The following is a 19,974-nucleotide window of genomic DNA, read 5'->3' as shown; positions in this document are numbered from 1 at the left end:
GAAGCTCTTTGTCCTCTCTCCCGACAAGTTCCTGTTCTTTCTGTGCCGCTTATATCTGCCAGAATAGCTTTCTCCCTTCAGGATCGCTCAGAGCCAAGGACAGGGCATCAAAGCTTCCAGGTTGCTTACCGTCATCCACTTGACAGACTTCACACACACACACACACACACACACACACACACACTTCCTCCCAAATTGGTCCCTCTAGACTTTTGCCACATTCCTACCCAGTTTCTCATTTTACTTTTCTGGGGAATATCCTCTCAGACCACCACCCTAAACTCTATGGTTCAATAACTCTCAATCTCTAAATTCAAATTTGGGACAGACGAAGAACCAAAAGAATGAGAAGCCAGGGCTGATAAGGAGACAGGGATAACTAGCACAGGGTAGTAAGAGGCGTTAAGATGGAAGGGAGGAGAGAGGAAAGGACGGGGAGATGAAGGGAAGGGAAAGGTGTGAAGCAAGAAGAGTGATGGACAAAAGAAAGACCCAGGAAAAGGTGCCGAAAGGACCATCGGATAGACGGACAGAGTAAGAAGACGGGAGGATTTGATGGAGGGAGGCTATAGACAGAAAGAGCACTGAGCAGAGGGAAGGGAAAAGAGGGTAAAGAAGAAGTGTGAAGGGGGCGAAAAAGAACAGGGCAGTGGGGCAGAAGCAGACCATGGCGGAGTAAGGAGTAAGAATGGAGAAAGCAAAGCAGAGAGGATGAACGGGACCGGACGGGACAAGAGGATCTGGTGCGTTAGTGGCAGGGAGAAGGGACGGCGCGGTTCTGGGGCGGGATCCGGCGCCGGGGCCTGGGGCCGGGAAGTGGAGGGGTGGAGGGCGGGCGGGAGGCGCGGGGACCGCGGCGGCGGCGCGGGTGGGGGCGGGGGCGGGGGCTCGGCGGAGGGCGGGGGCTCGGGTTACCGCGCGGAGGGAGGGGAGGGGGCTCGGGCCGCGGCGGCGCATCTTGCATCCTCCGCGGGGTGGCTGTGCAGGAGGCGGCGCCCCTGCGGCGGTGGCGGACAGACGGACGGACCGACCGACGGCCGAGCGAGAGGAGACGGACGGCGGGCCGCACCGAGGGCACTGTGAGCCGGAGCCAACCAGGGCGGACGATGCGCGGCCCCAGGCCCCGCGAAGGCGGGTGCTGCCCCGGGGGTTGACCGCGGCCGGACGGCGCCCCAGAACCGGGCAAAGGAGCCCGCATCGCGCGGAGGTCAGTGCCCGGCCCGTCCGGCCGCACCCGCGGGGTCTGTCGGCCTCCCGACTGCGGCGGCGGCCACGGAGCCGGGGGCTTTGTTCTGTGCCGAGACAATGGGGGAGGGGGGGCCAGGGCCTGCGGGAGAGGGCGAGCGTGAACGTGAGCATGGGGGCAGGGCCGGGGGGTCTTTGTGTGCGGGTGTCATCGAGTGGGAGTGTGTGGCAGTCCTTGAGTGTGCGCGAGGGGTGGGGAGTGAGGGTTGGGCTGTGTGTGTGCAGCGAGTGTGAGTCAGTGAGTGTCCTCGCGAGGTTGTGTGTGCATGTGCGTGTCACTTGGAGGGGGTGTGGGTCAGAATGAACTGTGTCGGGACTAGCGGGTTCTTGTGAGAGTGCGTGCTTGTGTGCGTTTTACCTGGCTCTTTGGAGCCATATGTCAGAATGCAGGGATGGGTGTGTGACAGAGACACGGAGACACAGACAAAGAAACTGAGGGGCAGAAGTAGAGAAGCAGAGGAGAGAGGACAAAGTCTGTGTTCTGAGTGCATCCTGGTGCCAGAGCCTGGGAGTTTGTGTCCAGGATGCTTAAATTAGAGTCCTGGTAAGGGGACCGAGAGAGGTCACTGCAAGCCTAGGTCCCACGTGGAGGGGGTGGGGAGAAAGAACTCAAAGGCACAATGAACTCAGTGTGCATGGGCTGGGCCCACAGCCACAGGTCATAGGCCAGAAAAATATTGTCGCTTATGTCAACTCCTCAAATACCCACATGGGACACAATCATAGCCCTACTCAACCCCATAGGGACTCAGTCCCAGGCAACTTACATTCTCAAGAGATAACACGCATAGTCCCCGGACATCCCTAAAATGGCCTGTCAGAACCAACTAACACCCATTATAGGTGTCTGTCAAGCCAGAATGTACCTGTGGGAGATGATGTCAGTACAGTGTGCATACAGCAGAAGTGTTACAGCCAGGATACCTGGCCATCATTGTCACAGCCAACTCATACCACAGGAGACCATGGTCCTGCCAACGCCTCTCAGACCAATACACGTCCATTGGAAATACTATCAGGCAGCACATCATAGGGATTTTCATATATTTCCTCAGCCTGCTCATGAATTACAGGTATGTCAGAGACCTGGAGCTAGCAGAAGGCTGGGTTGCGACTGCTCTTGCCGCAGAGCCTCTTGTACAGCGTAGAAGACAGTCATGGGCCATCTGTCTACGTTACAAGGAGAGCTGTAGTTTTGTTACCACAGACCTCCAGAACTTCCGTTCCTGGGCACTGAGAGCTAGACTGTTTTCTCCCCGACCCTACATTCTACCATGGCCCTAGGTATCTCCCAAAACCAGCTTCACAGTTTCTTTACGTCTTTAGCTCCTGGTACCTTCTCTCCTCCCAGGACTAAACTCCTGCACTCCACTCTGCACATAACCCCCATCTCTTCACAGCTTTCAGATGCCTTTTCTCTTGTTCTACTCTTTAACCCCATGGTTCTCAACCTTGCTGACGCTGTGACCCTTTAACACAGTTCCTCAGGCTGTGGTGACCCCCAACCATAAATTATTTTTGTTTCTGCTTCATAACTGTAATTTCAACACTGTTGTGCATCGTAATATAAATATCTGTGTTTGCTGGTCTCAGGCGACCCCTGTGAAACCCACATGTTGAAAACTGCAACTTTAACCAGATATGACCTTTTCCCTTGACCTCTTGCCCTTGAACTCCTGCTAATCTGCTCCTGCTTGGCTCTTACTCTTCTTCCAGCTCACTGGTGAAGAACCATCCCTTCAAACACTCCTTGACACTGTGCTCCATTGTCTCTGAGTCTTCTCAAATGTGAATTATCAATTCTGTCTAGAATGATTTCTCAGCTACTGACACATTTAGAAATTCTGGTTTCTGTAAATCTCCAGGTCAGACCTTCTATAAAGAATTTTTTTTTCCACATACCCAAATCACTCACCCATTGTTTTCAATAGACTAATTAACTTACTGGCTCATTCAGCAGATACATACAAAATATCTATTTTTTCCAGACATTGTAGTAGAATGGGCTTTTCTAAAAGCCAATAAAATGGGCATGCTCCTTACCCTCAGGCTTACACACTCAGTGTGGAGGGGGGCGGCTGAGTGTCATAACATAGCAGTGCTCATCAAGACAGCATAAGCAACCATGGAAAGTTCAGAAGAGGCTTTCTAGAAGAAGCCTTAAAACTGGTGAGTTAGTCAAGAGTCAGTCGAGGAAAGGAGAAATGAAAATGAGGCAAAATGGGTGGAGAATATTCCACGCCAAGAAGACGGCATTTGAAAGTTCACGTATCTGTGTCTGCGGGGTAGAGCAAGCCAGTAATTGTGACATTTACAGCAAGAAGTGTGGAGAGAGATGGGAGTGTCAGGCGGAAACTGAGATCATCCAGGGGCTCCATGGCCACAGGAAGCTCATTTGACCCCAGAATAATGGAAAGCCATCAAGTCATTTGAAGCTGTGGAGTGATGCAGCCAGCTTTGTTGTAGAAACCCTACTCCAGCAGGTCTGTGGTGCCTGGAGGAGGCGCCTGGGGTATTGCTGAAACCCTGGAAGGGGGTCATGCTGGCGTGCACTGGAGGAGCAGCCGGAGACAGGGCTTGCTCTTTAAACAGCAGGGTCAGCAAGCTGACAACATGGATGTGGGAGAACCGGAGAGTGGGAATCTGGTTTGCTCACTCACGGGAGGAACTAAAGGCACCTGGCTTGAATTCCTTCAACTTTATATCTCCTCATATCTCACTGGCATCCTCTAGAGTCCATCCTCCCCTAAAAACAAGTAGGTGTCTCTTCTGCTTAAGACCAGCCCCCTGCATTTAGGATACCATTCCTCACTGCATCATGGGGATTCAACTTGACTATTTCTTGTCTTTCCCATGTCTCTGGTTTCATCCTTGCTTCCATTCCTCCTGGAGACACATCAGAATTCTGTCTTTAACCCTGTGATGCCCTGTAGGTAAGAGGCTTCCTCAGTTTACTCCACCGTTGTGTTTTGTGAGGGACCCTTCTGCATCAAGCTGTGCTCACTTCATTTATTCCCACTCCTCCAAAGACACTCTTCTCCCTGAGAGAAAGTGACCTCTCTCCTGCCAAATCAAGGGGATTTTTTTCAAGAGTCTTCAGCTGCTTGACCTCTTGGCAGGAGCTGACATAGCTGAGCTTTCTTTCCTCTCTGAGCTGTTTTTGATTTTGACTTCTGACTCACCTCTTTATTCTCTTAAATTGAAACGAGACCTGATGTGCTAGGCAGGCTGCTAGGTGATGAGAATACAATGGTAGAATCGCTGTTTCTACCCTCAGTGGGGTGACACTTTAGTGCCAGGAGGCAGGCAAACATCAGATGACGGCAGTGTGGTGTGATCTGTGCATCTCTCACGGAGCTCCTCCTGGCTGTCCTGGGTGCCTTTGGGGTCCTTTGCAAGGCCCCTAAATACTGCTGTTAAGATTCTGACCTGCATCTGATTATCTCAGTGACATGGGCCTCTGATGACCATCTCCCTCGTTTGCATGGTTTTAGCTCTCATAGACTGATGAGTCCCAAATACCTCTCCTCTGAGCTGTGACCTTTATGTACCTGAGATATACTTGATCATAATGTATAGCTTACAGACCCCTTACCATATACAAACTTGAACTCAACTTCTTTCCCCAAAATCCCTGTCTTTACAAGCAGACATTAGCTGTAACCACTGCTTTCTGTAAGACCAGGAACCTGTTGATTCTGCCTCCTTTCCACAGTGTCTGACATCTCATCCCGTTTCCTCCCTCACCTGTGTGCCTGCAGCCTTTTCGCCTGAACTTTTGGAGGCACCTCCTAATGGGTCTGTACTTCCCTTCTCTCTTCCAATCTGTGTCTCATTGCAGCAAGAAACACTTGAATAAAAATGCAAATCCAGCCACTTTACTGTGCTTTAGTGTTTCTGTTTCCTTTGCAGGAAATCCCAACTTTTAAATACGGTTTATGAATCATAATCTTCTCTCTTCCCAAGCCTCTTTAGCTCATTGTTATTTCTCTAGCACTCAGATTTTGAGCTCAAGTTCTGTTGAGTTCCTCATAGTTGCCAACAGACAGTGCGTCCTTCCATTGCCCCTGGAGCTGTGCACACGCTGTGCTATGACTTCCACAGCCCTTCCTTCCTTCCTTCCTTCCTTCCTTCCTTCCTTCCTTCCTTCCTTCCTTCCTTCCTTCCTTCCTCATACTTCCCCTTCTCACGCTGACTCTTCCAGGGGCTCCTGGATTTCTCTTTTGTCACCACTTATTCTTACTCTGTTTCTCCCACAAAGCTAGGACTGCTCACCGTCAAGGCTGCATCTTTGTGACCCTTGGTTCCCTACACAGGCTCGACAAGGAACAAAGAAATGAATGTGTGAGCTCATTCCTCACGCTCACTGTTGAGGAGACCTCTTCCCAGCTACCCACCCGATGGAGGCATTTTCACAGGGTCCTCTTACCGTGTGGGAGACACTTTCCCTACCTCTCCACAGCGTCTCCTTTCTTACCCCAGGATCTCTCGTGCCCCAACCCCAGATTTCTCTTTTCCTGAATCCTCTTCCTCTACTCTGTTTATTTCATTTACTCCGCAGCTATTTAAGAAGCACTGGAATTAGCAAGCCTGTGTCCTGGAGACCCTTGTCTGAAAGCTGTGGTCTCTTAGTTGATTTTCTCATTGCTGTGACGGAATAACTTGACCAAAGCAACTTGTGAGAGAGGAAGGCTTTATTTGGCTCACAGTTTGAGGGTGTGGCCCACTGTGCTGTGGAAGGCACGACAGCAGGAACATGAGGTGACTGGTCACATTGCACAGACAGGCAGGAAAACTATGGGATGACAGCGGCACCCGCCTTTGGGTGGTTGCTCCCACTGCAGTTCCATCTTTTTGAAAACACCTTTGAAGATAAACTCAGAGACTTGCTTCGTAAGGGATTCCAAATCCAGTCAAGTTGGCGATGAAGATTAACCACCATACCTATCCCCAGACCACCAGGCAGTATAGGCCTGCCAGATTCCCTCCTCAGGGGATGCCTTAGGCTGTTCCCTCCTCCAGTGCCCACCCACCCCGAGCTCAACTCCTGGCATTCCAGTCCCTGCTCCTTCCAATCCCAGGTTCCCCGATTCCTGTACTCTCCTCCGTGCCCAGTTCTTGCCTGGCACGGCAACAGAAACCAGCCTGGACTCTCCCCTCTCTGGGGCTGGTGGTACCTGTTATCAGAAGCCTCTCCCAAAAGTCCCAGCTGCCAGAGGCCAGTTTCTCACCAGTGTTCTGCTGCTGCCCTTCTGTTCCAGTGTCTACAGTTGCCTGTGCAACTCTCTGAGATCAGGGCATGTTCAACCACTGGCACTTGGGCGTGGGAACTTCCAGTTCCCTGGTTTAGGGAAAAAAAAAAAAAAAAAAAAAAAAGACCTGTCTTCCTCCTCCGCACCCAACTCAGTAGAAGGAACTTGTAATCTCTCAGAGCCTAGAACTTGGCTTCCTTGTGCCTTGCCAGGAAGGGAGAAGAGGAAGAAGGGAAGAGAAAGGACAGCAGTTGTATCTCAGGCCTTCTAATGGGTGACTAAGCTTATTAGAGCTTCATTTTCTCAGGTGAAAATGAGAGTCATGACATCCACTTAAAGTAGTTTGGAAGGTTCAGGAAGAAAATGTCTTAAGTTTTCAGCTACTAACTTAGCTGATTGAATCTCACTTTTTCCCCATGCTGGATCTTGACTGCAGGACCTTGTAATTAATCTTGTATCTAACATCTAGGTTCTCATACTGTCCTTCCCTGCCCTCAACCTGCCTTCTGAGTTTCCGTCTTCACCTTTTCTGCCATCTCCAACTTCATTAGTCTCCTCTACAACCTGGACTGTGATGGTGGGGATCCAGCTCAGGGGGATCAGTTCACAGGCCTCCCCACCTTTAAACACCATGGACACAGAGACTTGATCTGTCTGAACCACTGCTCTGTCTCTGGGGTTTAGTGAGTTTGGCACACAATAGGCCTTAAATATTTGCTGACTGCGTCTGTTCATGAATCACATCCTTGCATACCCTGCATCTGCTCCTTCCTTCCCCATTTTTTTCATTCCTAGAAACTTAAGCATCCAGGTTCCTTCTGCCCTCTCACGGTGTGAGCCCATGCCCACAATGCCTATGTACCTGGAATGCTGATGCCCTTATTGCGATCTCTTCCTCTGTTCACCCACAGTGCCAGATTCATTCTCCTGAACTATTCTCTTTCCCTGCTGTATGCCTGACTAGCTACACAAGCCTTTATCTTGGCTCTCCAAGCTCTTCACCAGAGAGGCAGTTGGACTAACAAAAAGCTTTAGTGTCCATCAAAGTTGCCTTTTAGATGTCTCTTCACTCCCATTTCCCAGGCTCAGAGTCCTCATCTGTGGAAGGACACTCATCCCAGAGTTTGATGTGTGCATCACACTACAGTACCAGTGAGCAGCAGTCGAACCTTAATTCTAAACATTTCGAATTATCACTTAACTCTTGCATCAGTCAATTGAGGTAGGCACTTTGATACACACGTTATGTTATCCAGGCAAGATGACTTAACCTTATCATCTCAGCACTCAGGTAGGATGATCAGGAGTTCAGGATCAACCTGGACTGCTTAGTGAGTTCAAGGTCAGCCTGGGCCTTAGCCTTAGGAGAAGCTGTCTGAAAAAGGAGGAGGAGGAGGAGGAGGAGGAGGAGGAGGAGGAGGAGGAGGAGGAGGAGGAGGAGAAGGAGAAGGAGAAGGAGAAGGAGAAGGAGAAGAAGAAGAAGAAGAAGAAGAAGAAGAAGAAGAAGAAGAAGAAGAAGAAGAAGAAGAAGAAGAAGAAGAAGAAGAAGAAAGGTTAATAAGTAACTTTCCCATTGTGTTGCTGGGGTCTATGCCGCTCTCCTGCTCTGCCACATGTGAAATAATATTTGTCTCCCTGTTGTAGGAATGCAATAAACATGCATTAATAGGTTCATCTATGCTGAGTCTAACCTGGTTTGTACCTCGTTATGAGTCAATGCATTCTCTCTGCTTTCCCCTACAGGAGCCTTGCCCCCTTACCCCTCCCCTGCTGCTATTCTTTCCACTACCGTCAGTGGCCTTCTTACCACTACAGTCAGCAGCTACTTCTCAGCCTATTGGCCTCACCCGAACTCTTGACGGCACTGGACATGGTTGCTCTCTCCTTTCTGAGGTGTCCTCCTTCCCTTCGGAGACGCTGCCTCCAGGAAGAAGAAAGGTCTCTGCTTCCTTTTCTCTGTGACTGTTTACAGAGCTTGGGCCTAGATTCTTCTCACTCTCTAGACCCTACCAGATTGGCATTTCCACACCTACAGTTTTTTTGTTTGTCCACATCCATATCTCTATACCACGCCTTTCCTACAAGCCAGACCTGAAGATCCAATTATGTCTGGGTGGTGATCCCAACATCTACTCCCCAAGTGACTTCTTGTCTTCAGTATCTTAATAAGAACCACTTTGATATCATGATTGGAACCCCAGGAGAGTGTCAAGCTTCTCCATTCCTTCAACCCTCCTGCAGGGTCCTCACCCAGATCCTGTCCACTTCACCGCCTCCATCTTCCACATCTTTGTCTTTTCATTACCCTCACCACCAACCTGCACTATTGCGGACTCTTCGTATCTAATCTCTGCCTTCACCGTCCTGCTAGGGTGCTCCCCTCAGCTTCCCTGCTGTTTCCTCCTCTGTTTTGCCTCTTTTAAATTGCAGGCAACATGGAGTGTGCATAGTCCTGAGATCAGATTAGGGAGACATTAACTCGGGAAAATTGTTTACTCTGAGCCTCCATTTCCTCACTGGAAACTGGAAGCCGGGATTCCTTCCTCACATGGTTGTTATGATGATTAAATGAGATACTGTCTGTGAACTGCCTGGCCCGGGGCCCAGCACACAGCAAAAGCTCAGAAGCAGAGCCTCTTCTGCTTTTCTCTCCTTTCCTCGGCTCTCCCTGGAGTGCCTCCTGGGAACACATCCTCAGTAGGACAGAGCCAGGCCTTGGCAGTGCCCTGGCCACTGCCCTAGGATGGGAGTGGTGGGGGCACATCTCGTGGACATCCACAAAGCTGGTTCAGCAGTGTTCTTCTCCTCCTCCCACCGCCTCTTTCCCCCTCCCCTCCTTCCCCGACAGCCCCCTGGCCTGGCTGTTCCTCTGTTGTAGTACTTGCTCTCCTTCAGGCTCGCTGCTTCCGTGCTCCCACCAGAACGCTCACCTCTTCCTCCTTTCTTTTCGCCTGGCCCTGGATCCACATCTCCCATTGCTCACGGAGGCTACCCTCCTAGCCTCCCCCTTCTAGCCCAGCTGCTGTTTTATAGCCCCCCTCCTCACCACTGTTGTCTTTCTGGTCCTGCCCCTCGCTGGCCCTGGGACAGGAAGTTGAGGGAGGAGGCTTAGGCGGTGCCAGCTCCCCTAGCATGCTTCCCCTTCTGTACCTCTGGGCCACTCCTAGACTTCCTCCAGGAGAGATTCTTCCTTCCCTTGTGGTCCCTCTGGTCCTCCCCATAGCCCACCTTTCTTTCCTCTCCCATGTTTCTAGTTGATCCCAGCCCTGTAGACATACAAGCTGGGGACAAGAAGGGGGGCTCTGCTAGCTAGGAGAGGGGGGATTGACATCACGTTTCAGGCCCCAATGAACAGTCTTGCCCCTCCCCCTCTTAATGAGAACCAGCTGTGGTTCCAGAGGCCCAGATGTGGGGAGAGAGGGGGAGAGTGAGATGGAGTCAGGACCAAGTAACAGGACTGAGGACAAAGTCAGGGCATATGGGAAGGCAGCACTGGGTGGAAGAAGAGCTGTGACCGAGCCTGACAGGAGGCAGGACAGATTGGGGAAGGAGGCAAGATGGATGAGACAGACCTGGGAAGGAAAGAAATGAGACTCGGGAGGAGGAGCATGTGTTAGGGAAGAGGCAGTGAGAAACACTGGACAGATGGGAGGCACGGTGCAGAGAAGAGGCTGGAGAAAGGATGAGACGGTCTCGGGAGAGAGTCTGGAGTTCGAGTTTGGAACTGGAAGCTGTGGAGCAGGAAGTGATGAGGCATAGTCCAGACAGAGGCCCTAGGGACCTGGAGGTCACAGCTGCAGCCGCAGAGTTGACCACGAGTGCCCCGGCAGCATGTGTGAGAGCATGCCTGCGTGTGGGTGGGTCTGTAAGTGTGTGTGCACGTGCCTGCCTTGTCAGTCTGTGTGAAGTAGACAGTGCGCTTGCCCGGGCTGGAGGGACATGTGTGTGAGTAGTCCTGTGTGTGTGTCGAGGATGCGGATGTGTCTCTCTGTGGGAGATCTCTGTGTATGTGAGTTATAGATGCCTACGTTAATACACTAACACGTGTGAAAGTGGGTGTCAGAGTACATGTGACGAGGGGTGTCTGTATGTAACCTGATTGTGTCTTAAAGTAAGTCTGTGTACAAGTGCATGTGGATCGAGCCTGTCTACATGTGAGCGGCCTAGTCTGTCAGTGTTGTGTGTGTGCCAGGGTGTGCGGAGGCCTGTGTTCTGTGTAAGCCTGTGTGGATCAGTGTGAGAGTGCCCTGAGGGAGTTTGCTGTGGCCAGAGGTCTGTATTAGGTAAGAAGGGGTTACAGAAATCTGTAGTCTGGAAGGAGGGGCTGCTTTTACCCAGGGGATCCACCTGGCCTGCATCCTTCCCCATAAGGCTGTTTCGGCTGAACTTTTGTCTCCTACTATTGATTCACCTCTCATTCCGAAAGTGTGTTGATCCTGCACTATGCTAAATAATTATAGTGCAAAGGGTGATAAGAACCTGGACCTCACTGTGTGTGAGCTTCTCTCGTCAACATCTTCACCCGTCTCTGCTCGTGGAGCCAACCTAATTCACAGATTAGGCAAATTAACATTTAGATTGGATTCAAAGTATTGTTCTTTTTTAAAAAGTGTATATGTAGTGGTATATTTGCACATGTGTGTTCAGGCACATGTGCCTTTGTATGTTCTATCATTCTTCCTCTTCTTCTTTTGAGATGGGGGTCTCTTACTGGGCCTGGAGCTAGGTCAGTGGCCAGCAAGCCCCACTGATCCTCTTGTCTCTTCTCCCCATGGTGCAGGACTTATAGGCTTATGTGTAGATTCTCAGATTTTTTTTGTGTGGGTTCTGAAATCTGAACTCAGTTCCTCGAGCTTGAGCAATGCTTGTGCCACAGTACTTTTTTTTACACTTAGAGCTATCTCTCCAGCCTCCCTATACCTAGTGCACACTTTCTATTGCCCTGTGCAGCTGGGACTTGCAAGTGTAAGATAAGGTCACAGACACACCTATGTTCAGGGATTAGAAAGTCCTAGAGAAGAGCAAATCCATCAAGACCAGAGGATCTATGGGTTCCCATAGTCATTCATGTACGTCATCTGAGTTCACACACCTATAGGTATTTCTCTGAGTGTGTGGGCGGGGGAGGGGTGTGTGTGTGTGACCAGAGACAAGACCTGCCCTCCCCTGACCTTCAGAAGCCTCCAATCCAGTACAGAAGCAGACACGTGAACACATTTGGACTGCTCAGTGACTTGTTACTTCTAGATGCTCAGTAGAGTGCAGTATTGCATGGGCAGGGATGGGTTTGTCATAGAAGAATCCACAGAAGGTTTAAACTGGATCTTGAAATAATAACAGAGGGCCACATGGACACGATTCTTAGAAGGTATCTTACAAAGCAAGAAAGAATTGAGGAACATAATGGCATAGAGTCTGGGAATGAAAAAGCGCGGAGGGAGAAACTACAGGTAGGGACCGGAAGAGAGACTGACAGGACCCAGAATGCAAAGACACTAATGAAAAGTGGACTTTATGATGTGGGTCAGAAATTCTATGCTTAAAACAGGGGTCCTCTGAACCCTCAGCCACAAGCCTGTTCAAACGGTGTCTGCATGTCTTTTAGGGTAAGGGGGCAGCAGTTTTCTGCTGCTAAGAATCGGGGATCAGTGAGATCCCTCTACAGACCTGGTTAGGTAAGTGTGTAGCTCTCTCTGATGAGGTAGGGATGGAGCAGAAGAGGGTCCAAGTCTCCCTCCAAGGAGCAGAGAGATCAGAAAGGATGTGTTGCAGAAATGGAAAGGAGAGACAGATGACAAGGCTTAAGCATGGGGTGGCAACAGTGTAGGAAAGCTAGAGCTGATATATACCTGGGTGACGTGGCCAGGTTTTAACAGCAAAGTAAAAACCAAAGAGAGCTTCCAGATTTCCAGCTTTGAGCGTGGATAGATGGTAGTGCTGTTCACGGGAAAGAAAATAGAGGTGAAGGCGTGGGGAGAGATGCCCAGCCAGACTATGAGGATGGCAAAAGGAGGCCTAGGACAGAGTCCTGAAAGACACTGGTTTTGAAGGGCTGGACGGAGAAGAAGGGCTTTTGAAGGAGCCTGAGGAGTGGACAGGGAAAAGTGTGGACGGAAGCGGTGGTAAAACCAGGAGGAGTGGCCCTCATGGTCATTGATGCAGAATGATCCAGTAAAAGGAAGATTTGATGGGCTCAGCGGGAGAGGTGTCACAGAGAGCGAAGGAGGTGGAAGGTGACAAGGGGGGACATGTGAAACAGCCTTACAGGGACTGTCCTTCCCTCCTGCAGCTGCCTCCCATCAGCCTCCGCTTCACCTCGCCACTGATTCGGCTCTTGCTAGTCACTAAAAGACTTCCTTCTCGCACTCGGGAGGCAGAGGCAGGCGGATCTCTGTGAGTTCGAGACCACCCTGGTCTATAAGAGCTAGTTCCAGGACAGGCTCCAAAACCACAGAGAAACCCTGTCTCGAAAAACAAAAACAAACAAAAAAAAAAAAAAAAAAAAAAAAGAGAAGACTTCCTTCTCCTTGAACTTCAGTCACTTTTGAAACCCTTGTTTCCTTAGAGGGTTCCCACCTCCCCTCTGTGATTTTATTTCTCAGTGTCTGACACCTAAGGATATGTTGTTCGACTGGTCATTTCCACCAGAAACTTGCCCATCACTCTTGATATCTAGTCCCCCATCCCGTGCCTTCAAGCAGCCATCAAGCCCTGCCCATTCTACCCCAGCCCCTTCCCCACAAACTTACTCATCACTCCCCATTTTTCTTGCTGGCGCTTCCAGACCAGCATGGAAACAATGCCATACTGAACCCTCCTCCCTGCCCTATGCGTATGTGCTTGTTTTGTGTGTAAGTAATTGTGGCATTTGTTGAAATGCCTCAATGCCTTCCTTTTGCACTTAGGGTAATGTCAGAACCTTCAAGATGCTATGCGTGAGTCCCTGCCCTCTATATACTCTGCACCTCACAGGTGATGGTGATGCTTCCCAACCTTTCCTAGACATTCTCCACCCTTCTTCTCATGTGGACTCGAAGTCCTTCCAAACTCTGTGTACTCTTCCAGAATTATTCTTCTGTACCCTTCACTTCCGCCCACCATTGCATGGCTGATACCTACTAATCATTTGACTCTCGAGTTGAATGTCACTGCCTCATAATAGCTCCCTGTGACTCTGTGAAGCCTCTTACGTCCTCTTCTGCTTCCAAGACTTCTCCATAACCCTATCGTATTTGTGACTCACTGTTCAACTCATAGTTATAAGCTCTATGAAACCAGGGCCTGTTTGCCTTGTTTGTAGTCAGCACTCATGTCTTATAGATTTGGGAGTGACGGAGGGCTAAAGGGCACTGGGTGTTTTACTGGTAGAAGTTTGGAAGAGGAAAGGGTTGACAGTTCAAGCAGGGTCACCACATACATGGCTATTGAGGCTAGAAAATGGGTATTAGTCCTGGGTGCAAAAAAAAAAATATGTGAAAAGATAGCTAATTTTAAGTTTAGAAATAGAAAAGGGAAGTTTGTAGGCATTCAGACCTGAAAAATAGGAGGTGGAATGATCTGCTTAGAGATGAGGTTTAGGGGTTTGCCAGGGGGCAGGCTGGAGGAGACTGCAGGGAGTCCCAAAGTCCAGCGTCCCAAGGAGGGCTGGAAATGGACGAGCTGCGGCTCAAGCCCCTGCTGTTACTGAGCATGTCTGAGATTTGGTGTGGCCTGATTCCCAGTCTCTTGGACCTCTTAATCCTTCCGCTAGTAGTGACCTTTTCCCTCTGCTTTTCTCTTAGGTCAGGGAGCCCGCACTGCAACTGGAGCCCAAGTTGGATCTGAAATCCTGAAATCAAGTTGGGCTACGAGTCTGGTCTGGAGCGGGAGTTCCAGTTGGACTGCCCCTGCCATGGAGAAGGAGCTGGGTGTTGCACTCTCCTGCCCTGGCATGAAGAGCCTCAGGACTCTCCTGCTGCTGCTGATGCTGTTGGGGGCTAGAGTGCCGGGAACCTGGGCTCAAGCAGGGAGCCTGGACCTACAGATAGACGAGGAACAACCAGCAGGCACACTGATCGGAGACATCAGTGCAGGGCTTCCACCAGCCACAGCACCTCCTCCCATGTACTTCATCTCTGCCCAGGAAGACAGTGGTGTAGGCACAGACCTTGCTATTGATGAGCAGAGTGGGGTGGTCCGTACAGCTCGTGTCTTAGACCGTGAGCGGAGAGACCGCTACCGCTTCACTGCAGTCACTCCTGATGGTGCCACCGTAGAAGTGACAGTGCGAGTAGCTGATATCAATGACCACGCGCCAGCTTTCCCTCAGGCTCGGGCTGCCCTGCAGATACCTGAACATACAGCTCTTGGTACACGCTACCCACTGGAGCCTGCTCGTGATGCAGACGCTGGCCGCCTAGGAACCCAAGGCTATGCATTGTCTGGCGATGGGGCTGGAGAGACCTTCAGACTGGAGACACGTCCTGGTCCTGACAGTGCTCCAGTGCCTGAGCTGGTAGTTGCTGGAGAACTGGACCGGGAGAACCGCTCACACTACATGTTGCAGCTAGAGGCGTACGATGGTGGCTCACCCCCCCGGAGAGCCCAGGCCCTGCTGGATGTGACACTGCTGGATATCAATGACCATGCTCCAGCTTTCAATCAAAGCCGATACCATGCTGTGGTCTCTGAGAGTCTGGCCCCTGGCAGTCCTGTCCTGCAAGTGTTTGCATCTGATGCTGATGCTGGTGCCAATGGTGCTGTGATTTATGAGATCAACAGGAGACAGAGTGAAGGTGACGGACCCTTCTCCATTGATTCACACACGGGGCTTCTGAGGTTGGAGCGACCCTTGGACTTTGAGCAAAGGCGAGTCCATGAACTGGTGGTACAGGCACGGGATGGTGGGGCTCACCCCGAGCTGGGTTCAGCTTTTGTGACAGTGCACGTGCAAGACGCCAATGACAATCAGCCCTCCATGACTGTCATCTTCCTGAGTGCTGACGGCTCCCCCCGCGTGTCTGAGGCTGCCCCCCCTGGACAGCTTGTTGCTCGAATCTCTGTTTCAGACCCAGATGATGGTGACTTTGCTCACGTCAATGTGTCCCTGGAGGGTGGAGAGGGCCATTTTGCCCTGAGTACCCAAGACAGTGTCATTTATCTGGTGTGTGTGGCTCGGAGACTGGATCGGGAGCAGAGGGATGTTTATAACTTGCGAGTTACAGCCACGGACTCAGGCTCACCCCCACTACGGGCTGAAGCTGCCTTTGTGCTACATGTCACTGATGTCAACGACAACACACCTGCTTTCGACCGCCAGCTCTACCAGCCTGAGCCTCTGCCTGAAGTTGCACTGCCTGGCAGCTTCGTGGTACGGGTGACTGCCCGGGATCCTGACCAAGGCACCAATGGTCAGGTCACCTATAGTCTGGCTCCTGGCACGCACACTCACTGGTTTTCCATTGATCCCACCTCAGGCATCATTACCACAGCTGCCACGCTGGACTATGAGCTAGAACCTCAGCCACAGCTTATCGTGGTGGCCACGGATGGGGGCCTGCCCCCTTTAGCCTCCTCTGCCACAGTTAGTGTGGCCTTACAAGACGTGAATGACAACGAGCCCCAATTCCAGAGGACTTTCTACAATGCCTCCCTGCCTGAAGGTACCCAGCCTGGAACCTGTTTCCTGCAGGTGGGTAGGCCCTGCAGAGTGTGGGCAAGAGTAGATCTGAGGGCCACAGAGGACCTCAGAGCAAAAGCCTAGCTTTGCAAGTGTTGACAGTGACCGAAGCCGGAGGGTTTGGGTCCTGTTTCTGAACTCTGGTGTCTGTGCCGATGGTGTAATGGGATAGTAAGAGTATGGTGCAAGGGCTGAGGCAGTAATCTCAGCAGTTAAGGAAATTACAGTGGGATGTGGAAGAGAAGAGAGTCTGGTGTTTGGAAATGCTCTGCAAAGTCTCAAAGCTGCAGAGGCAGGGCTGTTCCTGCACCCATATGGCTCCTATTTCCCAAGGGAGAGGTCAGCATTTATGGTGCCATGGATGCTTAGTCCAATGTCAGGCTCTTCTCCAAGAGCTCTCCATCCCTTCCCTTGCATGGGAGCCTTGATGAGACACATGGATTCAAGGACAAGGATGAGAAATAATAAGAGCAATCTAGTAAGGTCCTCGTGTGCAGAGAAAGAAGGCCTCTCGGGGGAGGAGGAAAGAGATGGGGGAAACATGAACCTAAAGATGCAGTCTGAGGCCATATGCAGAAATCCTTAGCCACCATGTGTTAGGACTTTACTCGGAAAACAAAGGAGATCATTGCAGTTTGAGCCATGAAGGGCACAATTAGACTGTATTTTCTGTCCGTTTTAAAGTAGCTAACTTGCTCTAAGGGTGAAGGGTAGAAGGATCAATATGTGAGTGATGAATCATGCCTGAGCACTCTAAGTCCAGCAATGTAAATGTGCTCAGAGCAGGGAACAAGAAATTGCTGATCTCAGGCAGGACCCAGTCTAGATAGGGACATAGACCAATAACTACATGAAGAGCTTTGGAAGCCCAGAGGAGGGACCCAGAAGAACTAACGATACTTTGCTTAATGAATAGTGCGTGTTGTGTGGACACAGACACTTGGTCTACAAAAAGCTATTGAATAAACACCACAATGTTAAGACTATATTGTTCAATCTGGCCTCCGTTATACAGATGGAAAAGACTTGTTGGGAGAGAAGACAAAATAGTTAGTGGCCTAGATCGCAGGCTTTGACTTTTTCTTAAAAATCATAGGAAGCTCAACATGTCTTTTGGAAAGATGGCTTTGGTGGCACCTTGAAGTATAGCTGCAAGAGAGAAGACTGAGGGCAGGGAGGTCTCTTAAGAGACCAGTGCTTGATGTATGGCCAACCCAAGTGTCTTCTCGGGCTGTCTGCTGGCCCAGACTTCTAGGCTAGTGCCTAGCTCTGGCCGATCCCTTGCCTTCTGGCCAGATCCTGGATGTTTGCCTGCTTGCTGCTGTCTGGCTCCCACCACCCACTCTCACATGTGTGTGCTCTTTTGGCCAGGACCAGTGGGTTATTGCTTCCAAACTTTTCCTCTCCCTGCTATAGCAACTTTCCAGGTGGTTTCCTGGAGTTTTTGCTGTTAAAAACAATGAAAGAAAGATAAAAATGCCCACTGGGAGTTCATAACTGTTACAAAGTCTTAACACTTGATTTATTGAATGTACATTTGTTAAATATCCACCACATATGCCCAGTCACTGTACTAGGGATAAAAAAATATAATAATAAATAAACCCACACTGAATAAGCCTTAATTTGCAAATAAACAGCTTATTGAACTAAGAAAACTTCCACAATGGGGCAATAGGCAGTATGGATTTTTCCTAAAGCACAGGAACTTTTGACTTCATGCGGTGACCAGACAGGTGAAAGGCTCCAAGCTAGGTGACACCTACAGAGGAGAGAACCTGACTTGCTTGAGGGGATTCAAGTCATTCAATTTTGTTGGAGCTTGAGATATGAGAAGAGAAAATGAGACTATGTGGGAAGGTCGGCCAGGGAAGAACCCACACCACGCCAGGGAATTTGTTTCTCTTATGTAAAATATTGAAGTTTCTTTTTCAGTACAGAGGTAAAATGATCAAATTTGTCTCTCAAGTGGCTGTCAGTATAGGCCAGTGGTTTACAACTGGAGGCAGGTTTACCTTCCAGAGGAGACAGTCAGCAATAGTTAGACATTTTGTATTGTTATAAGTGATGAGATGTTCCCAGTATCCAGTGGAGCAATGGTCCAGGGTGCTGATAACCATGATATAAAGCATACAGTAGCAACCAGAACTTAAAAAATAATCTGCCTAAAATGTCAGAAATATCAAGGTTGAAAACCCTTAATTTAGAGTTAATGTGTTGGAGGGTCAGGCACCTATAAGAAATGAATCAGAATAATCCAAGGGAAAATAGCTCAGATGGAGAGATGCACTCAATAGAAGGGTGCTAATGAAGACCTATTGAATCCCTGACTGATTGATACACCCGGCAAGGGAAAGGGAAGAATTAACTCCTGGCTTGAGCAAGCAGATGGAAGAGGCAGCAAGTTTGAAAGGACCATGGGTTTAGTATCCTGGCAGTGGGACAGCCAGGTGGAGATAGTGAACAGGCATCTGGATGTACAAGCTTTCAACCTAGGGGAATAGTCCCCTAAGCTTGAAGCTTACCAGAGATGTTTCCTGAGGCTGAGAAAGTGAAAGAGGCCTGTCAGGTGAAAAAAAAAAAAAGGCCAAGGAGAGAGTTCGGGGAACAGGATGAATAAAAGCAGCCAGAGTCCAGTAAATGGAGAAGGCCAGCGGCGAGGGTGGACCAACAGGAGGAAAGCAGATTATGATAGTAGCAAGAAATCAGAAGGAGAGACACAGGAAGGATGTCAGGATGGGAAGCTACAGTTAAGTTCAGAGTCTGACAGGGTCTTTCTTCTGTCCTTGAAATGGTGCATCTGATGAGAGCCAGGGGCCAAGTGTAGGTAAGAGAAGAGGCGTGAGCTTCTTACGGCCTTGAGCCAGCACGGGAGACAGAGCTGAGAACCTGCTGAAAACAGTTCTCTGCATTTACAGAGAAACCTCTGAGCAGGGGGTCAGGAAATTCACTTCTGCCTTGGTCATTTCCAGTCAAAGGCCCCTGCGCCTTTTGGGGGTCACTTCCTGACAACTTCCCCCCACCACTCTTTATTGCTTTCTTCCTGCAACAGAGTCAGAGGGCAGAGGTGTTTAACAGCTCCTGAAGGCAGCTGCAGCTGCGCTGTTGCCTATGGGGACAGATTCAAGGGGGAAGTCTGTCTCCTGGGATATCCGGGCCCACAGCCACCGTGAAGAGCTGGAGCAAGAGCTGTTTCTAGGGTTCAGCCATGGCAGGGTCTTAATGTCTCTCGGGAGGATAAACAATGGCACAGATCATTTCTGTCAAGGGCCTGGGCAACAATTAGAAGTCCTTGGCCAGCTTTCTTTCTGAGCACATTTTCTGGCTGAGAAGGGGAACTCTGCAGCTTCCTCTTGCAGCGTATCATGACCCTGAGGTCTCTCTACCCACAAAGAGCACTTTGTCACTGCCTGCAGCAGTCAGCCACCAGCTCACCCGCTATGGAGGGCCTAGTGTGCACCCAGTGTGTAAAACTGAGCGTGAAAGAAAGTTTTCTTACAAAGCAGGGTGATTGAATGTCCATTCACTCCATGTACGAATATGCACAGAGCGTGTACTGTGTACCTGGCCCTGTCCTAGGCTAAAGTGCATGAGCCCCATCCAGAAACCATGGAGCAGACCCTGTAGTGATCAGATTCAACTGTGTAAAGAACACTCTTAGTAAAGATTAGACATACAAGCTGGGATTGGTGGCATACTTGCGATCCTGGCACTTATAAGGGTGAGCCTGAGCAGAATAGTGAGCTCTCCATCTCCAAACAAAACAACAGTCTCCACACACAAGATTCGACTTAAAATATCAATCAGTAACTATTCAT

At 50.1% G+C, this 19,974-nt stretch overlaps 2 protein-coding genes across 2 annotated transcripts in view; one reads left to right on the top strand and one right to left on the bottom strand.

Annotated features, from left to right (window-relative positions):
* Positions 1 to 749: 749 nt before the first annotated feature.
* On the bottom strand, positions 750 to 3,624 carry LOC126494136 (basic proline-rich protein-like). The gene is made up of 2 exons (XM_050131361.1): positions 3,562 to 3,624; positions 750 to 1,328 (listed from the first exon to the last, which is right to left on the bottom strand). Exons 1-2 carry the CDS (start codon positions 3,622 to 3,624, stop codon positions 750 to 752), a joined length of 642 nt encoding a protein of 213 aa, XP_049987318.1.
* The window catches only part of Dchs1 (dachsous cadherin-related 1), a 32,583-nt gene continuing 13,576 nt past the window's right edge, over positions 968 to 19,974 (top strand). The window contains exons 1-2 of the mRNA XM_050131336.1: positions 968 to 1,208; positions 14,280 to 16,168. Coding sequence (XP_049987293.1) covers positions 14,390 to 16,168 — 1,779 coding nt within the window. The 5' untranslated portion in view covers positions 968 to 1,208; positions 14,280 to 14,389. The remainder of the gene's footprint in view (positions 1,209 to 14,279; positions 16,169 to 19,974) is intronic.

This window comes from Alexandromys fortis, unplaced genomic scaffold, assembly GCF_014885135.2.
Source record: "Alexandromys fortis isolate MF-2015 unplaced genomic scaffold, M_Fortis_MF-2015_v1.1 scaffold_329, whole genome shotgun sequence".
In the NCBI taxonomy this organism is placed as follows: domain Eukaryota; kingdom Metazoa; phylum Chordata; class Mammalia; order Rodentia; family Cricetidae; genus Alexandromys; species Alexandromys fortis.
The sequence above is the reverse complement of the archived record's forward strand: the minus strand, read 5'-3'. Positions and strand labels throughout refer to the sequence as shown.